This window comes from Pristis pectinata, chromosome 1, assembly GCF_009764475.1.
Source record: "Pristis pectinata isolate sPriPec2 chromosome 1, sPriPec2.1.pri, whole genome shotgun sequence".
Lineage (NCBI taxonomy): Eukaryota > Metazoa > Chordata > Chondrichthyes > Rhinopristiformes > Pristidae > Pristis > Pristis pectinata.
In genome coordinates this window covers 8,690,853-8,712,240 of record NC_067405.1, presented here as the reverse complement: position 1 = coordinate 8,712,240, position 21,388 = coordinate 8,690,853, and the positions used below count along the sequence as shown (strand labels likewise).

The 21,388-nt window shown below is 45.4% G+C and overlaps 1 protein-coding gene across 1 annotated transcript in view; it reads right to left on the bottom strand.

Moving 5' to 3' along the window:
- adcy5 (adenylate cyclase 5) overlaps window positions 1–21,388 on the bottom strand; it is a 374,049-nt gene that overhangs the window by 43,545 nt on the left and 309,116 nt on the right. Inside the window, exons 11-12 of the mRNA XM_052013051.1 lie at window positions 19,196–19,293; window positions 17,818–17,905 (exon numbers count right to left, since the gene is read on the bottom strand). Of these exons, the coding sequence (XP_051869011.1) occupies window positions 17,818–17,905; window positions 19,196–19,293 (186 nt within the window). The remainder of the gene's footprint in view (window positions 1–17,817; window positions 17,906–19,195; window positions 19,294–21,388) is intronic.

Sequence of the window (21,388 nt, the reverse complement as noted above, 5' to 3'; positions counted from 1 at the left end):
GCGCCAGTGACCCGGGATCAATTCCACTGCTGTCTGTAAGGAGTTTGTACGATCTGCATGTGTATGTGTGGGTTTCCTCTTGGTGCTCTGGTTGCCTCCCATATTCCAAAAGACATACAGGTCAGGAGCTGTGGGCATGCTATGTTGGCACCAGAACAGTGGCGACACTTGCGGGCTGCCCCCAGCACATTCTCAGTAACGCAAAAAGACGCATTTCACTGTGTGTTTCAATATACATGTGACTAATAAATAAATATCTTATCTTATCTCCAGTTCAAATATCTGTCAATCACCATCTTGAATATATTATGTGACTCTGTCTCCACACTGTGCAGTTGAGAATTCCAAAGAACCATTATTCTCAGAGAGCAGAAATTTCTCCTAAGCTCCACCTTAAACGGTTGACCCCTTATTCTTAAAATAGTTCTAGATGTAGGTGGCAGGACCCTAAGGGGCATTGATGTACAGAGGAATCTTAGGGTGCAGGTCCATAGCTTCCTGAAAGTGGCAACACAATTGAATAGGATGGTAAAGAAGATGTACGGCAGACTTGCCTTCATCAGTCAAGGTGTTGAGTATAAAAGCTGGCAAGTCATGTTGCAGCTGTGTAAAACTTTGATTAGGACACACTTGGAGTGTTGTGTGCAGTTTCTGGTTGCCACACCACAGGAAGGATGTGGAGGCTTTGAAGAGGGTGCAGAAGAGGTTCACCAAGATGCTGCCTGGATTAGAGGGCAGTAGCTATAAGGAGAGGTTGGACAAACTTGGGTTGTCTTCTTTGGAGTGTCAGAGGCTGAGGGAAGACCTGATGAAGTTTATAAAATTATGAGAGGCTTAGATAGGATAGATGGTCAGAGTCTTTTTCCAAGGATGGAAATGTCAAATACTCGAGGGCACAGGTTTGAGTGAAATATCCTCTCAGCATCAACCCCATCCATCCCCCTCAGAAACAGCTCTTGCTCCACCCCTTCCCCCACCTTTTTATACTGGCTAGCTCCCCTCTTCCTTTCCAGTCCTGATGAACAGTCTCAACCCAAAACGTCGACTGTCCATTTCGCTCCATAGATGCTGCCTGACCTGCTGACTTCCTCCAGCATTTTGTGTGTTGCTCCAGATATCCAGCATCTGCAGTCTCTTGTGTCCCCTCAGAATCCAATATCTTTCAATAAGATCACCTCTTGTTTTTCAGTAAGGACAAGCCCAACATACTCAATGTTTCTTCGTGTGTCAAACCAGGAATCAACCTAGTGAATCTTCTTCAGTGTAACTATATCACTCCTTAAATATTCATACCAAAACTTTTTGCAGTACTACAATGGTGAGAAGTTGACTACAGTGGTGCAGCTGCCTCACAGCCCCAGAGACCAGGGTTCAATCCCGACCTCTGTCGCTCTGTGTGTGTGAGTGTGTGTGTGCCACAAAACATCACAGGCACATAGCATCATATAATCAGCACAGTTTTGGGGCAGGCACAGTAGTGTAGAGGTTAGCGCAACACTAATACAGCGCCAGCGACCCGGGTTCAATTCCCGCCGCTGTCTGTAAAGAGTTTGTACGTTCTCCCCATGTCTGCGTGGGTTTCCTCCGGGTGCTCCGGTTTCCTCCCATATTCCAAAGACGTACGGGTTAGGAAGTTGTGGGCATGCTATGTTAGCGCCGGAAGCGTGGCGACACTTGCGGGCTGCCCCCAGCACACTCTACACAAAAGGTGTGTTTCACTGTGTGTTTCAATGTACATGTGACTAATAGAAATATCTTATCTTATCTTTAGGCATCAAAACTACCCTAGATTTTTACTCTACACCATTCGCAAAAAAGACCAATTTTCTGTTAGCGATCCCAATTGCTTGTACCTGTGCATACTAACCCTTTGCGTTTCATGCACCAGGACCCAGATCGCTCTGTATTACAACATTTGTAGTCTCACTCACTGAAATAATATTTTTTTCCCACTCTTCTTCCCAAAATGGATAACTTGGCATTTTCCCACATTATACTCCACCTGCCAACTTCTTGCCAACTTAACTTTTACATACCCCATTGCAGGGATCTCTCTCCCTATCCCTTTTACATTAGATATAAATTATTTCCTTTGCTGGGGGAGACCAGAACGAGGGTGCATAATCTTATTCAGAGTGTTGGTGATATCAGGAACCTCCTCTTCACACAACTGGGGAGTGTTGCCCACAAAAAGCTGGGAGATCGACTGAGAATTTCAAAACTGATAGATTTTCACTCAGGAGAGGTTACGGAAGCAACGTGGATAGTTTTTTCAAAGACTTAATTGATGCGGGTTGCTGGAGAAGCCAGCTTCTATTGCCCAAATCCCAATTGCCTTTGAACTGACTGGTTTGCAGGGATATTCCAGGAACAGTAATTATTTTGCCTAGAGACATACATTGCTCCAAATGACCGAGTCCCTTCCCGGAACTAACCCAGTGGACATGTTGTGCTTGTACGAGAAGCAAGTTTCACGATACCATTACTGATGCTAGTTTTACTGACTGGACCTGGTAGGCTGAATGGCCTCCCACTGTTCTGTAATTTTCTATAATTCCAGAAAAGGTGTTTGGCACGCTTGCCTTCATCGGTCAGGATAATGAGTATAGAACTAATGAGTATACGCTACGCAAAAAGATGCATTTCACTGTGTGTTTCAATATACATGTGACTAATAAAGAAATCTTATCTTAGAAGTTGGGACATCATGTTACAGTTGTACAAGACGTTGGTAAGGCCACATTTGGAGAATGCATACAGTTCTGGTCGCCCTGCTACAGGAAGAATGTCATTAAACTGGAAAGGGTGTAAAAAAGATTTATGAGGATATTACTTGAACTGGAGGAATTGGGTTATGAGGAGAGGCTGAATAGGCTGGGACTTGTTTCCCTGGAGCATAGGAGGCTGAGGGGTGATCTTGTAGATGTTTATCAAATCATGAGGGGCACAGATAAAGTGAATAGCCACAGTCTTCCTTAGATAAGATATCTTTATTGGTCACATGTACAGTGAAATGCATCTTTTGCGTAGAGTGTTCTGGGGGCAGCCCACAAGTGTCGCCACTCTTCTGGCGCCAACATAGTATGCCCACAGCTTCCTAACCCGTACATCTTTGGAATGTGGGAGGAAACTGGAGCACCTGGAGGAAACCGGAGCACCCAGAGGAAACCCACACAGATACGGGAGAACGTACAGACTCCTTATAGACAGCAACCGGAATTGAACCCTGGTCACCAGTGCTGTAATGCGTTACAATAACCGCTACACTACCGTGCCTACTTACTGGGTAGGGTAGGGGTCCAAAACTACAGGGCATAGGTTTAAAATGAGAAGGGAAAGATTTAAAAGAGATCTGAGGGGCAACTTATTCACGCAGAGGGTGGTGGATCTCTGGAATGAGTTGCCAGAGGAAGTGGTTGAGGCAGGTACAATTACGATATTTAAAAGACATTTGGACAGGCTCATGGATCGGAAAGTTTTAGAGTGTTATGGGCCAATCGCAGGAAAATGGGACTAGCTCAGTTAGGCAACTTAGTTGGCATGGATGAGTTGGGCTGAAGGGCCTGTTTCTGTGCTGTATAACTCTATGACTCTAGAATAACCGAACTTCCAGCAGGGGGGGACCTGAACTGAGTCCCTTGGTTCCTTTAGCTCTTCCAGATCATTAGCACTGGAACACGGTTACTGCACTATGTTAGTCCTCCAGAAGAGTTAATCTAACTGAGTGGTGGGAGTGGTTTGCATGGTTGAATAAGCTTCTATTCCTACGTTCCCATGTTTGTTTCAGTAAAATGAAATAAAACAAGATCACCAGTGACAGTGTTAATCCTTTCTGTTCCTCCTGACATTGGTGAGACACAAGGATGAGTGATTTCGGAGAACTCCAAGGGTGATTAAGCAAGCTGTGGATCCAACTGTGCACTGTGACAACTGTGACAGGGAAAGCCACTGAGAAGTATAATGAGCAGGAGATGGGGAATTGTCTGAAATGACCCAGCACTAATGCAATTCACTGCAGGAGCGAAGCCTTTCTCAAAGGAAGAGGCAAATTGGCTGCTCTTAAACCACAAAGTAAGGAGTCAAAAAAATAATTGAGAGAGGAGCAGGTTGGGGAAAAGTTTCACAGCAGAGTGGCCTTTGTTGAATATGTTAATTCATCATTATGCCTGGAGTGCATTGCCTGATAGGGTGGTGGAGGCAAATTCACTGAGGGCTTTTAAGAGGGGCTTGGATGGGCACATGAATGAGAGGAAAATGGAGGGATACGGGCATTCTGTAGGTAGGAGGGAATAGCTATGTCAGCACAACATTGTGGGCCGAAGGGCACGGTAGTGTAGCGGTTAGCATAACGCTATTACAGCGCCAGAGACCTGGGTTCAATTCTGGCCACTGTCTGTCAGGAGTTTGTACGTTCTCCCCGTGTCTGCGTGGGTTTCTTCTGGGTGCTCCGCTTTCCTCACACATACCAAAGACATACGGGTTAGAAAGTTGTGGGCGTGCTATGTTGGTGCTGGAAGCGTGGCGACACTGGCGGGCTGCCCCCAGAACACTCTACACAAAAGGATGCATTTCACTGTGTGTTCCAATGTACATGTGACTAAAAAAGAAATCTTATCTGTGCTGTACTGTTCTATGTTCTATCATTAGTTGTTTATAAATTGATACTGATGTCCTGTGCCAATAAAAATATAGTAGTCCAGTGTAAACCAGGGATAAAAATTAAAAGAAAAACTGCAAATGCTGGAAACCTGGAATAAAAAGAGAAGGTGTCGGAAACACCGAGAGGTGGTGGGTATACGGAACGAGCTGCCAGAGGAAGTGGCAGGTAAAATAACAACATTTAAAAGACATTTGGACAGATATATTGGTGGGAAAGGTTTAGAGGGACACGGACCAAATGCGGGTAAATGGGACTAGCTCAGATGGGCACCTTGGTCGGCATGGACAAGTTGGGCCGAAGGGTCTGTTTCCATGCTGTATGACTCCATGAATCAGTGTATTCCCTCTATTATATTGCTCCAAAGATATTAAATTGGCTGTTAAACCCTCAGGGTCACCATTCTGTGTCTTTGCTTTTCGTTTTAAGTGAGCAGAGAATTGGAAAAACATCTGGAGAACACATGTTTAATGTAACTTGGACTATCCCTTTACTGGCAAACACACCTATTGTGCAGTACTTCTTTTTTTAGACCCAGGTACCAATGACTCATACTGCAGTCTGTGTTTATGTAACCTTTATTACTAATTCAGAATAAGTGATCTTACCATGAGAGGAGTTGTTCTAAACAAGTAGCAAAATGTGACCAGAGTCCACATATATTTAATCACCGTGGCTTAACTCATGACATCAGTTCTTTGATTAGCTGCTATTTTGTTGAGTTGAATTAAGTTGTAAGTTCATTCCAATTGCATCAGTTGGTTGCTTTGATTGGTCACATCTAGCAAGTGGTTGTAGCTACAGATAACAACACCACAAACAAACTTGAAAATGCCACTGGAATGTTCTGTTGAACACAAGGTATGAAAGAGCTGAGCTTCTGCCTGAATGGTTATAGTGACCTACACATGGTTAAATGACACAGGATTATGGAGACCAGGGGTTTGAAAAGGGTTGCATTTGGGCCAGGATATAGCTGCAGTATTATGAACAAACTCAATACTATATTCTGCATTCTGCTTTTTTCCCTTTTATATTGCCTCGATGTACTGAAGTATGGAACGATCTGTCTGGATGGCAAGCAAATAAAAAGCTTTTCAATGTATCTCAGTACATCTGATAACAATAAACCAATTACCAATTGCCAACTGGTATTGTAAAGATGGAACTCATGCAGTTAAAAAGAACTGGATTTTTTTCCCAAATAAAAACTTTATTTATACAGCACGGTGACAGGCCCTTCCGGCCCAACGAGCCCACCCCGCCCAGTTACACCCATGTTAACCTACTAACCCATTCGTCTTTGGAATGTGGGAGGAAACCGGAGCACCCAGAGGAAACCCACGCAGACACGGGGAGAACATACAAACTCCTTACAGACAACTGCGGGAATTGAACCCTGATCACTGGCACTGTAATAGCATTACACTAACCGCTACACTACTGTGCCTTTATATGGTGTCTTTCCTGACCTCAAGGAATATCAAAATCAAAACAGCAATTTTTAGGCATAGATCAAGAACTCCAAGAGGGTTTACTTAGGAAAGCTTACACCAGGAAAGCTGGCATTTTGTGCCCATTCTAACTGCCCTCACAGAGTCCACCACAGTGGTGGGTCTGGAGTCACGTATATCCAAGATTGGGTCAGGATGGTAGACTTTCATCCCTGAAGGATAATAGTGAAGCAGACGAATTTTTGCAAAGAAAAATCCAAGAGTCATACAGCACAGAAACAGGCTCAATAGCTCACAGAGCCTGTGCCAACCATCAAGAACTCATTTACACGAATACTACCTTAATTCCATTTTTTTATTAGAGTCATAGAGTCTCAGAGTACTACAGCTCAGAAGCAGGCCCTTCGGCCCATCTAGTCCATGCCACCTGACCTTCTGCCTAGTCCCACCTACACCCGGACCATATCCCTCCAAACCTCTCCCATCCATGTACCTATCCAAACTTCTCTTAAATATTACAACTGAACCCGCATCCACCACTTCTGCTGGCAGCTCGTTCCACACTCACACCACCCTCTGAGTGAAGAAGTTTCTCCTCAGATTCCTCTCAAATATTTCACCTTTCACCCTAAACCTATAACCTCAAGTTCTGGTCTCACCTGACCTAAGGGGAAAAGGCCTGCATGCATTCACCCTATCTATACATCTCATAATTTTGCATATCTTGATAAGATCTCCCCTCATTCTCCTGTGCTCCAGGGAATAAAGTCCTAAGCTATTCAACTATCCCTGTAACTCAGGTCCTCAAGTCCCAGCAACAACCTTGTAAGTTTTCTCTGAACTCTTTCAAGCTTATTGATATCTTTCCTGTAGGTAGGTGACCAGAACTGCACACAATACCCAAATTCAGCCTCACCAACATCTTGTACAACTTCAACATAACATCCCAACTCCTGTACTCAATGCCCTGATTTATGAAGGCCAAAGTGCCAAAAGCTCTCTTTATGACCCTATCTACCCGTGATGCCACTTTCAAGGAATTATGGACCTGTATTCCCAGCTCCCTTTGTTCTACCGCACACCTCAGAGCCCTACCATTCACTGTGTAGGTCTTACCCTGGTTTGCCCTCCCAAAGTGCATCACCTCACTCTTGTCTGCATTAAATTCCATCAGCCATTTTTTAGCCCATTTTCCTAGCTGGTCGAGATCACGCTGCAAACTTTGATAGCCTTCTTCGCTGTCCACTACGCCCCCAATCTTGGTGTCATCCGCAAATTTGCTGATCCAGTTTACCACGTTATCATTAATATAGATGACAAACAACAACGGATCCAGCACCGATCCCCGTGGCACACCACTAGTCACAAGCCTCCAGTCAGAGAGACAACCATCTACTACCACTCTCCGGCTTCTTCTGCTAAGCCAACGTTGAATCCAATTGACTACTTCATCCTGACTGCCAAGCGACTTAACCTTCTGGAGCAGCCTCCTATGCGGGACTTTGTCAAAGGCTTTGCTAAAGTCCATGTAGACAACATCCATCGCCTTTCCTTCATCAACTTTCTTGGTAACCTCCTTGAAAAACTCTATAGGATTGGTTAGACATGACCTACCGCACACAAAACCATGTTGACTGTCCATAATCAGGCCCTGTCTATCCAAATACTTATATATCCTGTCCCTTAGAACACCCTCCAATAATTTACCCACAATTGATGTCAGGCTCACCGGCCTAAAATTTCCTTGCTTATTCTTAGAACCTTTCTTGAACAATTCTCCCCACATTCTCACCAACTCTGCTCAGATTCCACCACTCACCTACATACGAGGGGCAAGTTACAGCGGCCAATTAACCCACCAACCTGGACATGTTTGGGAGGTGGGAGGAAACCAGACCACCTGGGGGAAACCCACAAAGCCACAGGGAGAGTATGCAAGCTCCACACCGACAGCAGCCGAGGTCAGGATTGAACGTGGGTCGTTGGAGCAGATATGGGGTGTGTTTTATGGAGATTCATATTCATAACCCTGGATCATTAGTCCAGGCTTCCGGATGCTAGTTCAGTTACGTAATCACTGGGCCACCTTACCCAATACATTCATGCAGAAACATTCATTCTTGTTATCGAATCCTTTCATGGTCCCATCTCTCCTCACCGCAACCATCATCCAATTGTGGATCAAAACCAGAAAATGCTGAAAACACTCAGCTGATCAGACCTGAAACATTAACAGTTTCTCTCTCCACAGATGCTGTTTGGCCTGCTGAGTGTTTTTGTGTCTTATTTCAGATTTCTAGCATCTGCGATTTATTGATCTCCAATTCTGGGCCCCTAATCATCACCTTTAGGATACTCCTTTAAAACCACTGAGCTGCTACACAAATGGATTTACAGGAGTATGAATTGTTGGTGGCATGGTAGTGTAGCGGTTAGCGTAACGCTATTACAGCGCCAGTGACCCGGGTTCAATTCCGGCCGCTGTCTGTAAGGCGTTTATACATTCTCCCCGTGTCTGCGTGGGTTTCCTCCGGTTTCCTCCCACATTCTAAAAGCGTACAGGTTAGGAGCTGTGGGCACGCTATGTTGGCACCAGAAGAGTGGCGACACTTGTAGGCTGCCCCTCAGCACATTCTCAGTAATGCAAAAAGATGCATTTCACTGTGTGTTTCTTTGTACATTTGACTAATAAATAAAGATCTCATTTTAATATCTTAAATGCTGACTATTAACCTTACCTATGCCCCTCATGATATTAAAAACCTCTATAACGTCACCCCTCAGCCTCCTCTAGGGAAAACAGACCCGGTCTATCCTTAGAACTCAAGCCCTCCAATCCCAATCACATCCTTGTGAATATTTTCTGCACCCTTTCCATAGCTCAGCAACACCCTTTCTATAGCTACAGAGTTTATGTGAAAAAAAATAACTGGATAAATGCAAAGTACAAAAGAAACAACAAATTTTGTCAACGTTGCCAAGGGTTCACCTCACAGAAGTTCGCGATATGTATGGTGTTCTGGGAATGCCACCACTCCCTAACACGGGGGTGTACTGCAACAAATTACAATTTTTCAATTACTTGCTCAAGGAAAGGAAGGAATTTGCAAATTTGTGCTCAGTTCATGCACTCAGTCTGAACTTTCACTCACACAGAGCCAGAAAGCAATCGTAATTTTAACTGATTAGTTGAAAGGACACAATGTCAGTGAAACAGATCCACTCCTTAAATAACAAACCCAATGCTTGACATTTCCCTTATCTGATGCAAGGTCATTCATCCGAAACATTGGCTTCTTTTCTCAGCACACAGAGCCTCCTGACTGCTGAGCAGTTCCAGTCTTTCCTGTTTTTATCTCAGATTCCCTGCATTAGTAACGTTTTGCTTTCGTTACCTGAACACATGCACAGTTTCCATGTCCTCATTTGACAAATGATACGAAGTGAACAGGCAACTTGGGGAAAAAAAGGGGGGCTACAGAAATGAGAGTGAAGATCTTTGCCTTAGAAATCCCAAGGGGAGGGCAATGGAACATGAAACCTAGAAGGGCTTTGGGTAACTCACTGACAACGATCTCTGCTTGTATGCATGGGTGACACAGTGGCGCAGCTAGCAGAGCAGCTACCTCACAGTGCCAGAGACCTGGGTTCAATCCTGACTTCGGGTGTTTGTGTGGAGTCTACACATTCTCCCTGCGACTGTGGGTTTTCTCCAGGTACTCCAACTTCCTCCTACATGGAACAGCATAGGAACAGGCCCTTCAGCCCTTGATGTTGTACTGAACTAATTAAACCAGTAATTAAATGCCTAACTAAACTAATCCCATCTGCCTACACAAGGTCCATATCCCTCCATTTCCCACACATCCATGCACCTATCTAAGAGCCTCTTAAACACCTCTATTGTATCTGCTTACACCACCAACCTTGGCAGCACATTCCAGGCACCCTCTGTGTAAAAAAAACTTGCCCCGCACTTCCCAAAGACATGTGGGCTGGTAGGAATGTTGGTCATTGTAAATTACCCTTAGTGTGCAGGTTAGTGGTAGAATCTGGGGTGGGGGAGGGAGGTTAATGAGAAATATGGGGTGAATAAAAAATAGGATTAATTCAGGACTAGTGTAAATGGGTGGTTAATGGTCAATGCACCCTCGATGACTCTAAAACAATAAAAAATTTTGAAATGGAAAAACCTGCTGGATTGACAACTAAAGGAAAATAAATAATGACAATTTATGAGGTGGCTTTGACATAGCAACAGGCTCCCAGGGCTGCCACACAGGAGAAACAAAACTGGTCCTCAGCCACGTGTTGAGGTCTGACCAAAAGTGTGATAAAAGTGCTGGGTTTTAAGGAGGGTCTCAAAAGAAGACAGAGCAGCAAGGTTTAGGGAGGGAATTCAGAGAGCTATGGCCTTAACAGCTGAAGGCACGGCTGCCAACGTCAGGAGTGATTGAAATTCAGGTATGTTCGAGAGGTAGGAACTGCAGGAGTGCAGGGATCTCAGAGGGTTGTAGAGCTGCAGAGGGGGCTGTAAAGCTGCAGGACAGAGGCAGAGACAAGCCTATGGAAGGGTTTGGAGAGAAAGGTAAGGGCTTCAATACGAAGGTGGTCAAAGTGAGGGGTGGACTTGGAGGCAGGAAGTAGATATTTGATTTGCTGAGATAAGATATCTTTATTAGTCACATGTACATCGAAACACACAGTGAAATGCATCTTTTGCGTAGAGTGTTCTGGGGGCAGCCCGCAAGTGTTGCCACGTTTCCGGCACCAACATAGCATGCCCACAACTTCCTAACCTGTACGTCTTTGGAATGTGGGAGGAAACCGGAGCACCCGGAGGAAACCCACGCAGATATGGGGAGAACATACAAACTCCTTACAGACAGTGGCTGGAATTGAACCTGGGTTGCTGGCGCTGTAATAGCGTTACTTCAGGTAGATAACGTGGTGCCGAAGGCATATGGGATGCCTGCCTTCATTAGATGGTTTAAGCCACAGCTGGAATACTGGGTGCAGTTCTGACTGCTACGCTATAGGAAGGATGTGATGGCACAGGGGAGGATGTAGAGGAGGTTTGTCAGGATGTTGCCTGAGATGAAGGAGAGACTGGATAGGCTGGGTTTGGAGGAGGGGGGGGGACGCTGATAGGATAGACAGTAGGAAACTTTTCCTCTTAGCAGATTTAGAGCAAGGGTTAAGAAGTTTAGAGGGAATCTGAGGAAGAATTTTCTCACCAAGAGGGTGGTTGTAATCAGCAGCGCACTATCCCAGCGGGTGGTGGAGGCAGGGACTCTTGCAACATTTAGGTGTCTGGACAAACACTTGAGTCACAAGGCATGGATCAAGTGTTGGTAAATGTGATTAATATGGATGGGTACTCAATGGTCAACATGGACATGGTGGGCCAAAGGGCCTGTTTCTGCGCTGTGCTATTCTCTGACAATATTATAATTTAAACAAATCACAAGGGAAAATCATGAGGTTCACAAGAATGATCCCAGGAACGAAAGGCTTAAGATATGAGGAGCATTTGATGTCTCTGGGCCTGTACTCAGTGAAAAACTTGTCTTGCATACCGACCGTACAGGTCAATTCATTACACAGTGCAGTTACATTGAGTTAGTACAGAGTGCATTGAGGTAGTACAGGTAAAAACAATAACAGTACAGAGAAAGTGCAGTGCAATAAGGTGCAAGGTCACAACAAGGTAGATCATGAAGTCATTGAAACCTACCAGACACTGCGAGGCCTGTGTCTAAGTGTCTTTTAAATGCTGTTATTGTACCTGCCTCAACTACTTCCTCTGGATGCACATTCCATATACGCACCACCCTCTGCGTGAAGAAGTTGCCCTGGAGGTTTAAAGTGAGACCTTAAGGGTAACTTCTTCACGCAGAGGTCCTTTCTAAACTTTACCTCTCACCTTAAACCTCTTGCCTTTCGTTGCCTTTCCCTGGGAAAAAGACTGCATTCACACTATCTATGCCCGTCATGATTTTGTGCACATCTATAAGGTCACCCCTCAGTTTCCTACACTCAGGACTCTTGACCTTGCCTTGCACCTTATTGTCTACCTGCACTGCACCTTCTCTGTAGCTGTGATACTTTACTCTGCATTCTGTATTGTTTTTCCCTTGTACTACCTCATGCATCGTTGTAATGAAATGACCTGTATGGATGGCATGCAAAACAAAGTTTTTCACTGGACCTCAGTACAGGTGACAATAATAAACCAATTTAACAATTTCCAACTCCAGTGAATAAAGTCCTAGCCCGCACAACCTCTCCCTATAACTCAGGCCCTCGAGTCTTGACAACATCCTTGTGCTAGTTGAAGAATAAATATTTGTTTGGATACCGAGAGAATATCCCTGCCCTTCTTCAACAAGTACAATGGATCTCTAATGAGAGGATGGACAGTTAAATATCCTGTTCAAAAGATGCCCACCAGTTCAGGCCACCCCAAGCTCCTCCTGAATATTCACACTCTGTCTTTACAGTGGGATCCAACACCTCCTGATATAGAAGCAAGAGTGCCACCAATTGAAGCCTGGCCAATATTAACAGAGACAACCTGTGCTGGGAAAATAGATTATACTTAGAAACCTGAATACATGTGTAACTTAGGATTCTTTCACAAAGCACAGGTGATCTTCAGTAATTGCTAATGTCCCTTCACACACTTGTCTTCTCTTTACCACATTTCTCAGGCTTCCATGATGGCGAGGATGAGTAATGACTCAAATATTAGCTCCAGCTGTTCAGCTGGTGTCAAGGAGGTTGAATCTCAACTTACTGAAAAGCAAAAAGCTGCATATACTGTAAATCTGAAAGAAAAGCAAAGGTTGCTGGAAATCCTCAGCAGGTCAGGCAACACCTCTGGAGAGACAAACAGAATCAATGTTTCGGGTCAATGACCATTCATCAGAACCTTTCGCCTCAAGAGAGGTCATGGACCTTGAATGTTAACTGTTTTCCCCTTCACAGATGCTGTCTTATTTGCAGAATGATTCCAGCATTCGCTGTTTTTATTTGTGAAACTGGCCTAAGATAAAATTTCTTTATTAGTCACGTGTACATCGAAACACACAGTGAAGTGCATCTTTTGTGTAAAGTGTTCTGGGGGCAGCCCACAAGTGTCGCCACACCTCCGGCGCCGACATAGCATGCCCACAACTTCCTAACCCGTACATCTTTGGAATGTGGGAGGAAACCGGAGCACCCAGAGGAAACCCACGCAGACATGGGGAGAACGTACAAACTCCTTACAGACAGCGGCCGGAATTGAACCCGGGTCACTGGTGCTGTAATAGCGTTACGCTAACCGCTACACTACCGTGCCTGCCTAACCTGTACCCACTAACCTATCCTCTTGCAACCATGTAGGGTAATTGTTTGTACCAATTCACTCACACAATGTAAGTAAAACAGTTCATAGGGAGATATTTAGCCAGGAAGGAGCAATCAAAAAGGGATGGCACAGTGGCACAGCTGATCGAGTTGCTGCCTCATAGCTCCAGGTTCAATCCTGAACTCCGGTGCTGTCTGTGTGGAGTTTGCACATTCGACCTGTGACAGTGTGGGTTTCCCCCAGGTGCTCCAGTTTCCTCCCACATCCCAAAGATGTCTGGAATGGTAGGTTAGTTGGCTGCTGTTGATTGCCCCTGGTGTGTAGGAGCGGGAGAATTCACAGGAATGTGGGATACTAGGATACAAGGAAAATTAATGGGGGACTGGTCTGTGAGTGACATTAACTTGATGTGTCATCATTAAGAAATATATGGAAATCTAAATCTTGATCAAGGAAATAAAAGAGGCAGAGATGTTTTCAACCCAGGCCACCAAACAAGATGTAAGATGTTTATTAATTAGTCACATGTACATCGAAATACACAGTGAAATGCATCTTTTTACGTTACTGAGAAAGAATGTGCTGGGGGCAGCCCACAAGTGTTGCCACGCTTCCGGCGTCAACATAGCATGCCCACAGCTCCTAACCTGTATGTCTTTGGAATGCGGGAGGAAACTGGAGCACCCGGGGGAAACACACACAGACACGCAGGGAGAATGTACAAACTCCTTACAGACAGCGGCAGGAATTGAACCCGGGTCGCTGGCGCTGTAATAGCATCATGTAGTGTACAAATGTTTGGTGCAGACAGCCAAGACCATCTGAAGGACAGAATGGGGTCGAGGGACACAATGGCCTCCTTTTGTCACCTTGGTGCAGTGACAATGAAATGAATGCAAATTGGTCTAAAGGTGCAGTAACAAGAAGGAACTTAAAGTGTTAAAGAACCTTTCTCTACCTCAGGATATCTCAAAATACTATTCAGCAGTGTGATCACTGTTAAAAACATAATAAATAGGAGAGAGTTTAGGCCATTTGGCTCCTCAAGCCTTCTTTACCAGTCTATAAGATCATGGCTGATCTGATCTTCAGTAGGATGGATGGTAGTAGGACTGGAGGGCTTGAGTTATAAGGAGAAACTGGATAGGCTGGGACTGTTTTCCCTAGACTGAAGGTGTCTGAGGAGTGACCTATAGAGGCATATAAGATCATGAGGGGCCTAGATAAGGTGGATGGACGCAGTCTTTTTCCCAGGGTAAGGGGGTCTAAAACTAGAGCACATAGGTTTAAAGTGAGAGGGGAAAGATTTAAAGGGGCAAGTTTTTCACACAGAGGGTAGTGAGTATGTGGAATGAGCTTCCAGAGGAAGTGGTAGCGGTGGCTACAATTACAATATTTCGAAGATAATTGGACAGGTACACAGATAGGAAAGGTTTAGAGGGATATGGGCCAAATGCAGGCCAATGGTACTAGCTTAGGTAGGCATCTTGGTCAGCATGGAAGAGTTCGGCTGAAGGGCCTGTTTCTGTGCTGTATGACTCTAGGCAGGGCCCCAGGTAGTGTTGTAGAACTGAAGGACCTTGGAGTTCAAGTACATGATTCTCTGAAAGTGGAATCACAGGTAGACAGGGTGGCGAAGAAGGCTTTTGGCCTTCATCAGTCAGGGCATTGAGTATATAAATTGGGAGGTTATATTGCAGTTGTACAAGATGTTGGTTAGGCTGCACTAGGAGTATTGTGTTCAGTTTTGGTCAGGTGTGGTATTCCTGCTATAGGAAAGATTTCATTAAACTGGAAAGAATGCAGAAGAGATTTACAAGGATGTTGCCAGGATTTGAGGGACTGAGTTATAGGAAGAAGTTGGACAGGCTAGGACTTTTTTCCTTGGAGGGTAGGAGACTAGGGGCGATCTTATAGAGTTGTATGATGAAGGGTATAGATAGGGTGAATACACTCAGTCTTTTTCCCAGGGTTGGTGAATCAATAACTAGAGGGAATAGCTTTAAGGTGAGAGGGGAAAGTTTTGATAGGAACTCGATAGGCAACTTTTTTTACACAAAGGGTGGTATCTACGTGGAATGAGCTGCCAGAGGAAGTGGTTGAGGCAGGTACAATTACAACTTTTAAAAGACAGTTGGATAGGTACATGGATAGGAAAGGTTTAAAAGGTTATGGGCCAAACACAGGCAAATGGGACTAACTTAGATGGGCATCATGGTCGGCATGGATCAGTTGGGCCGAAGAGCCTGTTCCTGTGCTGTATGACTCTATGATTTGGCCTCAGCACCATTTACCTGCCTGGTTTCCTTGTAGTCCAAAAGTCTATTGGTTTAATCTTGAAAATGTTCAATGACTCTGCCTCCACAGCTCTATGGGACAGAGAAAAACCTCTGGATGAAGAAATTCCTCACCTCTCCCTTAAACTGGTGACCTCTTAACCTGAGACTGTTGCAGCAGAGGAGATTTACCAGCCAATTCACCCACAAGCTCCCACAAGCAGAGTGCAATAGAACAGAAAATCTGTTCTTACTTTGAGTGATGTTGAATAAGGGATATATATTGGCCAGGTCAATTAGAACTCCTTCAGACAACAGTCGTGGGACCGTTTACATCCATTCACAGAAGCACAAGGATTCCAACTTCCTGGCCCATTGACAGTTTAGCTGCCCCACCGTCCCAGCACCAGGATTATGCGCCTAGGTTCCGAGCATTTGGAGAGGAACTTGTAATCACTGCCTCAACATCTTTAGCTATTTGAACCTTCCTTCAAAAGAATGAAAAGCTTTATGTATGTTCTGGTAATTGAATGCTCACTTGCTGTTTATGGCTTGCTGCTTGCATTAGATTTCACTCATGAAGTGAATTGTTTTAAAATGCCTCCACTCCAGACTCAAGGTCACTCAGGCATTAAACTGCAGTGCACAGACAACACTTGCACATGTGCCAGTGCACATGTGCCAGAGGCCAGAGTTCTAAGTTTTTGTTAAATTGTTCACAAAAGCATACGAGAGGATGGGCCTTACACCAAACATCTGTTAGACAAGGGCTCTCCAACAGACCCCTGTTCCCAACACTAGTGCCCAAAACAAAAGGTACATAATGAGGCCATGGAAAACACAGATCACTTTTCTTATCTTCACCTCTTAGTGAAGGCAGGTATCAAATGACAAAATCCATAATAACCTCCACTACACCAGCACAGCCCTTGGCTATCTGAAGGAAAGAGTGTTTAAAGACCTTGTAAGTCAATATTCTGCCTGCCTGCCTCAATTCCATAAGATATAGGAGCAGAATCAGGCCATTAGGCCCATCGAGTCTGCTCCGCCATTCAATCGTGGCTGATTTTTGGTTTCATCCCCATTCTCTTGCCTTCTCCCTGTAACCCTTAACCCCCCTCACCAATAAAGAACCTATCAATTTCTGCCTTAAATACACCCAATGACTTAGCCTCAGATTCACCACCCTCTGGCTGAAGAAATTCCTCCTCATCTCAATTTTAAAGGGACGTCCCTTTATTCTGAGGCTGTGCCCTCAGATCCTAGACTCTGCTACTAATGGAAACATCCTCTCCACGTCCACTCTCTCCAGGCCTTTCAGTATCCGGTAGGTTTCAAAGAGATCCCCCCTCATCCTTCTGAACTCCATCGAGTACAGTGCCAGAGACATCAAACACTCCTCATATGTTAAACCTTTCATCCCTGGGATCATTCTTGTGAACCTCCTCTGGACCCTCTCCAGGGCCAGCACATCCTTCCTTAGATATGGGGCCCAAAATTGAATCGCAATTGATTATTGATTAATTCGGTGCTCAAGAGCAGTCATTCCAATTGGATATAAATATCTTTAATCCAAGGCCTGAAATAATGCTGTAATAATTGAGTAAATTGCCACAAAGTGTGTAGGTGAGTGGTAGAATCTGGGATGAACTCCTGAGAGTGTAGGGAGAATAAAAGAAATGGGATTAGCGTAGGGTTAGCGTAATTGGGTGCTTGATGGTCACAAGACCAAAAGAGCAGAAGTAGGCCATTTGGCCCATCGAGTCTGCTCCACTACCTCACCATTGGTTAAACTATTCTCCCATCTAGCCCCAATTCCTGGCCTTTTCCCCATATCCCTTGATACCTTGACTAATTAGATACCTATCAACCTCTTCCTTAAACACCCCCAATGATCGGGCCTCCACAGCTGTATGTGGCAATGAATTCCATAAATCCACAACCCTCTGACTAAAGAAATTTCTCCTCATTTCTGTTCTAAATGGTCAGTAAAGACTCAGTGGGCCGAACGGCCTGTTGCCATGTTGTGACTCTGTAGAGCGGTCTGGGGAACTCAGAACTCGTTTAGTTGCTCACCTTAACGCAGCAGTAGATGGTGGAGACAAAGAGCACGCTGGCCAGAATCACCAAACAGGACAAGTAGAAACTCAGCATCAACACGGAGCTGCTCAGAGAGAAGGAAAGAACAAAAATCAGTCCTTGTAGACTCACACCACCAGTTGAGCCCTCACACTGCATGCAGAAAAAATCACAAATCATCTGGCTTTACTTTTCAACACTGCAAAAGAATTTGCCATTTCTTATCCACACTTGGAGACCCTCAGACTTCGAGCACCAGGAGTTGACACATCAGAGTTCTAAATACTTGGCTGTTGTAATGATTGTATTACCAGAAAGCTTAATGACACCCTGTCAGCCTCCCTCCCATGGGTGATTAACTGTTAACAATATATTCCACTCTTTTAACATGTTAAAAATCAGGATGGAATCGTGAAGACCATAAGGGTTTGGCAGAATGTGGTTCATATATCAAATGCTTTAACAGGAAGAGAATATCATATTCCTACCAGCTGTTCATTTCATGGAGGAACATTCCTTAATTTCCTCTTTTTTCCCGCTTCTCCATCTCCTTTCGATCCTCCTCCAGTCCTTCCATTTTTGCCTCCTTTCCCTTATAACCCCTCCAGCGCCGCCTCCCGTTCCTGGCCCCATCCACCCACTACACACACACACACACACACACACACACACACACACACACTTCACCCACAGGCTTCCCCCCACCCAATCTAGTTCTGGTTCCATCTGACATACACCTCTCCCCAGTGGTTCCCATTCTCACCTCTACTTATCAGAATCCAGCACTGGTAATCCTTTGTGTTCCTGCTTGTCTCCCTCCAGCGGCTGTCTCCAATCTTCACACTCCCCTCTCCCCCGTCTTGCTCCATCTGTTATTTTCCCCACTTTCTCCTCTCTCTCTTTGCCTCCATCTATCATCCACCTCCCAACTCCACCCCTGCTCCCCTCCCCTACCTGGCATCACCTGCCTGTCATCTTACACTCCTCCTCAGTCCACCGATCACCCTTCTCACCACTCCCCTCTCCTCTTTGTACTGGCCACCCCGCCTCTCCACTCTCAGTCCTGGTGCAGGGTTTCGACCCGAAATGTCGACAATTCCTTTCCTCCCACAGATGCTGCTCGACCCGCTGAGTTCCTCCAGCAGATTGCTTGTTGATCTCTTAATTTCTATCTGGGGCCCGGGTTACAAAAAGTCCTAGCTGCCAGAAAGCTGGTGCATTTCCAGATCCTTGTCCAGAAAGGGCCATGTCATCAAAGGGCAGTCAATCCACCCCCTCCCTCCCACGACCCTCCCCACTCAATTCCTCCCATTGAGGAGGCAGGGGGTAGTGTGTGTAAATGCTCAACTTCTGGTAAACAAGCACAAAAACGTACTGGGGCATAATGATTATCTGAATAGAGCAGATGAAGAGGAAGACCAGGCAGGAACAGGCTACGTAGGCACCAAATCGGTCATCCACCTCCTTAGAATACTGCAAGAGAAAGGAAAAAGTTGACAAACTCACAGTAACACGCAGCACAGAAGGGCATACCTCAGCTTCTCATGTTGGTGTTGGTTTTTTGGAGGAACAATTGCACCTCAACCCATTCCCCACCCATTCATCCTTGAACCAAGTTTTGCATTCACAATCCCCTCTCAGAATTATTCATGGAATCACCTTCCATCAACTTTCCAAATCCAATCATTCCAAATGAAAATTTCTCCTCTTCCTTATAGCGGTTAGCGTAACGCTATTACAGCGCCAGCGACCTGGGTTCAATTCCCGCCGCTGTAAGGAGTTTGTACGTTCTCCCCGCGTCTGCGTGGGTTTCCTCCGGGTGCTCCGGTTTCCTCCCACATTCCAAAAGACGTACGGGTTAGGAAGTTGTGGGCATGCTATGTTGGCGCCGGAAGAGTGGCGACACTTGCGGGCTGTCCCCAGAACACTACGCAAAAAGATGTGTTTCACTGTGTGTTTCGATGTACATGTGACTAATAAATAAATATCTTATCTTTCACATCCTTTTTGCTAGTGAAATTTTGGAATTCTCTAAGCCAGAGGGCTTTGCAGGCTCAGTCACTGAGTTCATTCAAAGTAGAGATGGATAGGTTTCAGGATATTGAGGGAATCAAGGGATATGAAGACAGTGCAGGGTGGCGCTGAGGTAGATCAGATATGACTTTGATGAATGGCAGACTATGGTCAAAGGACCGGATGACCTACTCCTGCTTCTATATCATCGAGTGATGGAGTTGAACAGCACAGTTACAGGGCCTTCAGCCCACTATGTCTATGGCAACCGCTGCACTTACTTACATCAATTCCCATTTACCCACATTCGGTCTGTAGTTTTAACAGGCACGGTAGTGTAGCAGTTAGCATAGCGCTATTACAGTGCCAGTGACCTGGGTTCAATTCCGGCCACTGTCTGTAAGGAGTTTGTACATTCTCCATGTGTCCATGTGGGTTTCCTCCGGGTGCTCCGGTTTCCTCCCACATTCCAAAGACGTACGGGTTAAGAAGTTGTGGGCATGCTATGTTGGTGCCGGAAGCGTGGCGACACTTGTGGGCTGCCCCAGAACACTCTATGCAAAAAGATGCATTTCACTGTGTGTTTCAATGTACATGTGACTAATAAAGAAATCTTGGAGATTGAGGAAATTGGCCTTGGGGATTCAAGTGCTTGTCAGGATGATTCCTAAACGTTGTAAGACTATCCCCCTCCACTGTCAATTGCTCCAACCACTCTCTCTCCCCACATATCCCTTCTAAACCTCTCACCTTAAACCTACGCCCTCTTGTTTTAGACACTCCCACCAAGGGAGAAAGATTCCTATTATCTGCGCTATCTATCCGCCTCCTAATTTTGTACACCTCTGTCAGGTCACCCCTCAGCCTCCTCCGCTCCAGGGAAAACCCAGCCCATCCAGTCTCTGCCTATGACTGAAATGCTCCAATCCAAGCAACATCCTGGTGAATCTCCTCTGCACCCTCTCCATCCAATCACATCCTTCCTACAGTGTGGCGACCAGAGCCGCACACAGTACTCCAGGTGTGGCCAAACCACTGTTTTAATGGTAATGGCTGCTTCAATGCTTTAAGGTAATGGGTGGGAAGTTCAAGGGAGATGTCAGAGGGACGTTTTTCACCCAGACAGTGGTTGGGGCATGGAATGCACTGCCTGGGGTGGTGGTGGAGGCTGATACGTTGGTCAAGTTCAAGAGATTGTTAGATAAGCATATGGAGGAATTTAAGATAGAGGGATATGTGGGAGGAAGGGGTTAGATAGTCTTAGGTGTGGTTTAAAGGGCAGCACAACATGGTGGGCCAAAGGGCCTGTATTGTTCTGTATTGTTCTATGCTTCAACATAGAATAGTATAGCGCAAGAACAGGCCCTTCAGCCCACCATCTCTGTGCTGACCACGATGCCAGATTAAACTAATCCCATCTACAAGAGGCTGTAGATGCTGGAGATCTGGAGCAACACACAAAGGACCTGGAGCAACTCAGCGGGTCAGGCAGCATCTGTAGAGGGAAATGAACAGTCGACGTTTTGGGTCAAGACCCTCCACCAGGACATCCCCG